Source organism: Cydia strobilella, chromosome 15, assembly GCF_947568885.1.
Source record: "Cydia strobilella chromosome 15, ilCydStro3.1, whole genome shotgun sequence".
Classification (NCBI taxonomy): domain Eukaryota; kingdom Metazoa; phylum Arthropoda; class Insecta; order Lepidoptera; family Tortricidae; genus Cydia; species Cydia strobilella.
The window spans coordinates 7,097,713-7,105,626 of NC_086055.1; the positions used below are offsets into that span (position 1 = coordinate 7,097,713).

Sequence of the window (7,914 nt, forward strand, 5' to 3'; positions counted from 1 at the left end):
AAAACGAACTGTTGCCAGAAGTGGGTTAGGTTAGGTTAGAATTGCGACCCCCAAGAAAACGAACTGTTGCCAGAAAAGTGGGTTAGGTTAGGTTAGAACTGCGACCCCCAAGAAAACGAACTGTTGCCAAAAAAGTGGAAATTTAAAAATTGGGATATTTAAAATAGGAATCACGTTAATTCGGAATAAGGGCAATTCCGAATTCGTGATTTTGAAAATCGTAAATGTTAAATTCGGTGTTTGCCACCATCGGAATTGTTATAGTCGGAATTATGTAGTTCGGAATTTACAAAATTCATCATTCGTAATTATGACAGTCGGAATTTTGATTGGTCGAGCATTTAAAAATCGGAATGATAAAATTCGACATTCTAAAATTCGGAATAATTTTTTTTCGGAAATATGTAGTGTACCCGATTTGGATAGGTACAGTCAAGGACGTAAAAATACAAAAATGGTACTGTATCGTTCGATATACACCTACTACTCTATGCCGTTTAAATCACGTCAAAAATTTGAATGAGGGCAAAAAAAAAAAACATTTTGGAGTGTAATTTTATTTAGTGGTAGCAAAGAAGATGTAATATTATAGAGCGGTACTGTCAAAGTAAATTTTGTAACCACACTAAATTCACTGCCATCTATCTACATACTTTAAAACTAAAAATGAAGATTTATAAAAATACGATAAAATGTATTTAAATATGGATAAATGTTTTTTATTTTATTTGCATTAATTATTTTTATTATTTTGACCCATGTTCTTTCACTGATATGCGTTAAAATTGTTAAATAATAACAAACGAAACCGTTAACGCCCTCTATACGAGAGTAGGCAAAAGATAGTAGCGACGTCTGATCGAGAATCAAATTTTCGTAATTTTCGAGGCACGTTTTTTCCTTAGACTGTATCCATCTATTACGGAACTGTATTCTATCTATCTTTGGTGGTAGGTACCTAATTGTAAAATATTTTATCTGGACTACAGTCCTCTAGCGTATCTATTTGTCAACTTTACTTTAAGTTCCGTCTCCAGGGGACAGGGAGATAAATTAGGGGTGAATTAGCCGCTTACTGACACAGACCGAATTCCACGCAGGCGAAGCCGCGGGCACAGCTAGTTAATAATAATTCGGAATGTGACGACCCCATCGTCTACTGGTTTGCAGTCGAACAACTCAGGGCTAAGGACTCCTGAAAAAGCCCGGCCGAGAATTAAATTAGTGAATTTGGTGCTAACATGGAGTTAAGAGGAAATCCCAACTACCGTGATCGGAAAAAACGTCGAGCAAAACTAGACTCTCAGACCTTTGAAAAAGGCTTATGTTATTTTAGCAAACATTTACCTACCTACTGTTAACTTCAAAATATTTAGATCACTATGGTTTCACTCACTAGTATTTTTAGTCGCTTTGACTAAAAATACTAGTGAGTGAAAACGTACTAGTGATCTAAATATTTTGAAATATATCTCACGATAGTTTAATTTCGATTACTGTTAACTTTATCATTATAATTCGGTCTTATCTTTTATCGCAGAGACGTGAGAAATATATCTGGCGATAAAAGATGCGTGCATGATTTAACCGTTTTGTAACAAAATTTATTTAGTAATAGGGACAACAGGTTGAATTTCGGTATTGTTTGTAACGTAGATTTTATTGTATTGAATAAGTGATTAATGTTTCAAATGGGGACCACAAGTGATAAAACGGCTATAGTGGAGGAAATAGAAACCGAACATGGCGAATCGGATGGTACCATAACAGTTCATAGAACTTCAGTTCCAGTTTCGAGTAATCCCGAAGTATTAACAACTTCATCGATCGCATATTTTCACGTACCATGGAATTTTGTGCGATCGTGCTCTAACACAATGGTGTATACTCTGATTGGTGGCAGTTCGTTTGTGACTTTGTGGTTTGGAATGAAATCTCCGAGCGAAATAACGATTTTTCAGTGGCATATTGTGCTTTGCGTGATAGGGGTAAGTTTATTACCTAATTACATGTATCTACTGCTTTAACGTTCCTGTTTATACGGTACCTATACTACTCACTTAGTGCCAAACAACAACAAATTTAATTAACTTCTAAAGATAACAATCTCATAGCAACGGTAAGATACGGGTGGGTGTATTTTCGGTGCGATTTTAAGTGTCACATGCTTGTTACTACTAAACCGGTAACATAAATACTTCACACTATTTTGTTATTCATGTAACACATATAAATACAGCGAGGCATAGTAAAATTGACACTGATTATTACTATATCCTAGAAAAAAAAATCTAATTTAATTCATTTATTTCCTTTAAATACAATTTTAACTTTACATCATGTTGTTCGTAAGAGTAGTAAACGATTCCTCCGTACTAGTAAAAACTGTATGACGGCAGTTTTTTCCAAAACAAGTAGCATATTTTTTTATCTGTATGACTTACATAAAAGTACTTATCATTGGAAAGATAATTAAATTTTGCATAAAATTATGTAATATTTAGTGCAAATAATACTTTATTTAAACGCTGGCTGGCCATTAATCATTATATCTTTGTAAGACTTAAAGTCTGAATACGTCTTCTCTCAAATACTTACCTGTTAATATTTAATTAGCCAAAGATACTAACGCCACTTTTGATACATTATGTTATGAATAAATACATTCGTTATGATTACTTCAGAAAAATAAGTGGAAGTAAATGTACAAAGTTTTAAGCTGCTTATGAGGTGTGCCATTCACGCAATAGGTATGTTTTCTTTCTCGTAATACGTCATTTCCTGGATTGGTTTTTAAGTACCTACTTAGAAAAGGGTTTTTCTCAAACATGCTATGTAATATTGATATTACGTTCTTTATATTAGGCTGGGAAGTATCACGACTCCGGCGCGGCTAGACGAGGGGCCTGTAATGAAATTTCATACAAAGTTGCAGGCCTAGGCCGGGAAGTGGCTCTTTTTTAATTTCCACATCACATATATTTGTGACACAGCATCATGGCATTCAGCCAAAAAAAAAACTATAACCAATATTTGCTTATGGTTCGGAATGACATTCTGCCCCTTAAAAAAAAACAATAAACGATAATTAATATATTTTGCAGTTTTATTTGTATCGAATTTACAAAAAATATATAAATAAAACATTATTAACAAATTCCAATAATATTGAATTGCAAATTTACCTACAAATACAGATTTAAAATATAGTTGGTCAAACCAGTTTGTCAGTAAATAAGAACAAAAAAACTATACTCATCCTTTTCTTTTGGGTGCTAGTACCAGTGTAAGACAAAGATAGTATGATTATCTCTGTCTATGTTTGAAATGAGACAGTCCTTTGACAAACTATATTTCATTTAAATATTAGCGGTAAAAATGTCTACTCAAACACGCGTTGGTGTTTTTTTAATCGTTTTGGAGGTAAAGTTGAACATTTTTCATTGTGTATCTGTAATTCTATTTTATTGGATTTATTGTGCGTTGTTTATTGTGTTATTTAATATGAGTTCCGACGAAAATATTAAATGAATACCTGTTAATTATACTCCATGTTTAAGGCAACGATGTATGTAAAGCATAATATCAACATAAAAAACGATGTAATCTTAGTTATGTGGCTAAAACTACAGTCAGAAGGATGCAAGGCGAAAAATCAAAGATACATAAATATACCTTTGAACATTTGTGTAATAAATTGATTAACTACATGTGTAAAATATACGACACGTGTGATAAAGATAGGTACAGGTGGTAGTTATATTTTGTGCCTAGTTTACTTTTAGTTTCTTTAGAATTAAAACTTTGATTTCGTGGAGATTTCTTTATTTATTTCATTGCATGTTTGAGAAAAGCACTATACATACATCGGCGTGAAAAGGGGTTGTCGGCCTCATAACTATCCGGCCTCACTACGTTCGGCCGTATATATGCATTCGGCCGGCAACCCCTTACTTCCCGGCCTCTGTAGTAATGTACTATTTTAAACTTTTTGCAGTCACGGACCTTTTTCACAATTTAAACAAGTCTCTCTTCGAGTAGAGAGGCCTATGCTCAGCAGCGGGCGATAGAAGGCTGATATGATGATGATGATGATGATGATGAAACAAGACCACGGACCCCCGTCAAAAATATTTTAGGAAAATAATAAAAACCCTCATTTATATTTAAAAAAATACTTTTATTATAAGTTCCATTACTTAGGTATCAAGAATCAAATAATTATTTTTATGGTTCAATTCAAACAAGTATAAAATGGGGATGTAAGCGCATCCTTAATGCATTTATTTACAAATATTACATTCGATTAAAATTGTAGACTATTTTATAAAGGCCTCATTGTCCTACCATAAGCGGCGTCATATTCCTATCCCAAATTATTTCAAACTTTCATTGATAATAATATATTAACATTTAGCTGATGCCTTTTATAACATTCAACTTCTATTTCAAATGTATTTCGTAACTAGTGGTAATTTACTCCAAATACTATAAAAATAGCAATGACGGCGTCATTTTCCTGCTAAGACCGTCACTTTCCTGCTACGGGTGTCATTTTCCTAGTCCTATTTATTTTAATTAATTATTTCTTATAAACTATTTACTTAAAACCGGTGCCTTGTGTATCATTCAAATTCGATTTCGAAGGTTTTTCTTATGTCATAGTCATTTGTCTCTAAATCTAAAGATAAAAACTGGCCAGAAAAATAACGTAAAAATTTCATTTCAAAATTACACCCGGGTGAGCCACTATCGCGATAATTTTAGTTTAAATCCACGAAGATGCATGAAAAGGTTGCGGGACGTTTCAAATTATTAAAATGGCATGTGTCATTCATAAGCGTAAGTTGAAATGGGTTGCAGTCCAATGCCGAGGTCATTGATCTAATGAGCTTGTTTGATTCTAGCCTCCGTCGCATAATCATTGTCATGCTTTCCACCACACCGAGTTCGCGGAATGTGTTTGACTATGCACTGATTAGTTTCTACCCGCAACCACATAACTGTACCTACGTAACGGAGACAGATGCTAGTTTCTGTCTAGACAGATTAAGCTTTCAAAATTATTTTGTTTTCTGCTGTGTTTTGGAATCTTATGCAACCTCTAAAGAAATTAACCCACCTCGAAAACTTTTCACAAACTCATAATAAAATTAATAACTGCTCTGACGCTAACCTTTAATAATCTATAAACACCTATACCAACCTAATTTAAAATTAGGAGCTCCTAAACATTTTTCTGTTTACACATCGCAATTGTGCCTGATGATTTCAGTACCAACTTCTTATGCCGTATGCGTTGATCTGTCTCCAAAGTGACAGCTGGGCGTCAGCGCTGTCGTACACGCACCGTCGCCGCGCCCATGGGATAATGCAACTGCTAGGGTCAATATTGGCCTTCGTCGGTTCAGTCATTATGTCGTCCCATAAGACTATTAACTTCAACACGCTACATGGAAAGTTCGGTAAGGATCGGTAGCCTTGAGCACTACCTACAATAAATTAACGCTGCATATACGTATTGTTAAGGTTTTAAACTTTTGACGGTAAAAATAGATCAGCCAAATTAGGTTGAACCCGAAACGGCTTCGTTTTTACAGTCTATATTTGTACAGGTCGATTCACAGCAAAAGCTGGCACCAATGGAATGAATGAGTATACCGGATACAGGTCTCACTCATACAATGAAAGTTTAGTTCATTCCATTCGTGCCGGCTTTCTTGAATATACCTTGTACCTACTAGTCATTCCGATCAATCAAACCCATGCCACTATCTTTATTTTAATTGACTGAATAGGTTGTAAAAATTAGGAGCGAAAAACAACGTAGGGGCATAGCTGTGGTTAATATACAACAAATTGTTTCAAAATATGTTCAATAATGTTAATATCCAGGGAAGAAAATGAGGATAACGTTTGTATGAAAAGGCGATTTCGCGTGGGTTCTCGACGTTCGTCTTGCTCTTGACTAGTCTTGACACAACGTCTAGTCCGTGTTGCGAACAGCATTGTTAGCGTAGTGTACGCAACCTGCTACTGTATGAGCAAGAGGCCTCCGCTGCAACTATTTAATTAGTGTTAGATTATTTAATTTTAGTTTAGTTTAGAATAGTTAAATGTAATATAGATTAGCATGTATAAATTTAATGTAATGGGTTGATACCTAAATAAATAACATTTTTATTTTATATTTTATTTTATTTATTTTTATATACAGATTTATCTGTATTCCTACTGATTCTTAATCAGGAATATAAAGCAAATGTCAAAAAAAGTAATATACAAACAAACAAGAAAGAGAAAAAACAGAAATAAGTCAACTAATACTAGATAAGTGTAAGTATGTGTGTAATTGTGATTAAGTATTGTATGGTGTATAAAGTGTATGGGGGAGGTGTGAAGTTAGAGAGAGAGTGTGTGTAGATAATGCGGTTAGTAACTATTAGTAACATGATACGAGTATTTAAGGAGGAGGGCAACAGTTATTTATGGGTTATTTCAAGCATGATAAAAGGTTCTCGGTTTCCTGATGTGATAGTGATTGTAAAAAGGCATTTAGTTTTGTTTTACAGTTTAAAGGATAATTATTTAATTGTTTATTAATTTTATTATAAACACCGGCACTCGTAGACATGTATTGGTGGTTAGCAAATACTGTCCGCTGGGGGAACCAAAGTATCAAGGATGACTCACGTTAGACCGAGCCGTGTCCGAGCCGGAGCTGCCGCCGCTTACTTTTCTATGACATGACAGGTGATCACGTGATGCTTTCCATAGAAAACGAAGCGCCGGAAGCTCCGGCCCGGACACGGCCCGGTCTAACGTGAGTCATCCTTAATACTTTGGCACAGAGAGGGAGGTGACGATGTCGGCGGAGAATAGCACGAAGAACGTATAGTTGTCTAACTGTGCGGACACTGGACTCAAATTAAGCATTCCAATCTATTTTATGTCTAGTGTTATCATAATGGTGTTTAATCATGACGGATTACGCGACATTAATAGACTGATATAACTCTATCAGTCAATAAAATCATAATCACTTCCTAGATATTCTCACGTAGGCCGTGGCCGTTTATCCTGTTTTACCCTGTTTTATCGGTAATTGCCTATTATAGTAGGTATAAGCATACATGGTATTATGTACATAGGTACATATATTAATGGTGTTTAAACATAATATATTTATGCATTGACTCATAATAATAATTACATAGGTACATATATTAATGGTGTTTAAACATAATATATTTATGCATTGACTCATAATAATAATTCATAAATACTATAGGATGACCACATAAGTGTTATAATTATACATATAGTATTTTTCAAACTGGAAGAGTACGATGATAGATGTCAATTCAATACAATTTATAACCTAAACATGCCAAATGTCGATACATTGTATTAAATTGAATTGACATCTATAATCGTACCCCTCCAGTTTGAAAAATACTAGAATATAGATGATTATTAGAATTACAAACCAAAGATATCTACTGAATATTTATGTACCTAAGAGAAACACGCCTATAAAATACTGACGACATTTTTAATATTGCTAGTTAAATTGTATTTTTCTAGCTTTGGCGGCCCTCCTCTTCACCATCGTGAGCTTCGCCAATGGAGTCTCCTCACTTTATGCGAGGCAACTACGCCGCTACATACCTCCAAGAGTTTCCATGCTCTCGCACACACTAATTGGCACTTTAGCTTTCTTACTATCTTCAGTTTGTCTTATTTACGGATATCTGAAACACTCCTTCACAGATTGGGCATCGCGGGAATTTGCTTACGTTCTCATAACTATAACTTGTAGTTATACTTTTTTTATATGTTTTTCACCGATATATATGCTCTCTAGAATTTTATTTGAAGCGATTAAGAACAAGATATTTTAGTAAGTAAATC

The 7,914-nt window shown here is 34.4% G+C and overlaps 1 protein-coding gene across 1 annotated transcript; it reads left to right on the plus strand.

Moving 5' to 3' along the window:
• Positions 1-1,724: 1,724 nt before the first annotated feature.
• Positions 1,725-7,914, plus strand: LOC134747719 (uncharacterized). Its single transcript, XM_063682342.1, has 3 exons — positions 1,725-1,988; positions 5,276-5,465; positions 7,588-7,914. Exons 1-3 carry the CDS (start codon positions 1,878-1,880, stop codon positions 7,902-7,904), a joined length of 618 nt encoding a protein of 205 aa, XP_063538412.1. The 5' UTR covers positions 1,725-1,877; the 3' UTR covers positions 7,905-7,914.

Coding starts and splice junctions, on each gene's coding strand:
- LOC134747719 (XM_063682342.1), top strand. CDS start 1,878: ATGGTGTATACTCTGATTGGTGGCAGTTCGTTTGTGACTTTGTGGTTT. Junction 1,989..5,275: donor TTGTGCTTTGCGTGATAGGG/GTAAGTTTATTA, acceptor TGATGATTTCAG/TACCAACTTCTTATGCCGTA. Junction 5,466..7,587: donor CACGCTACATGGAAAGTTCG/GTAAGGATCGGT, acceptor GTATTTTTCTAG/CTTTGGCGGCCCTCCTCTTC.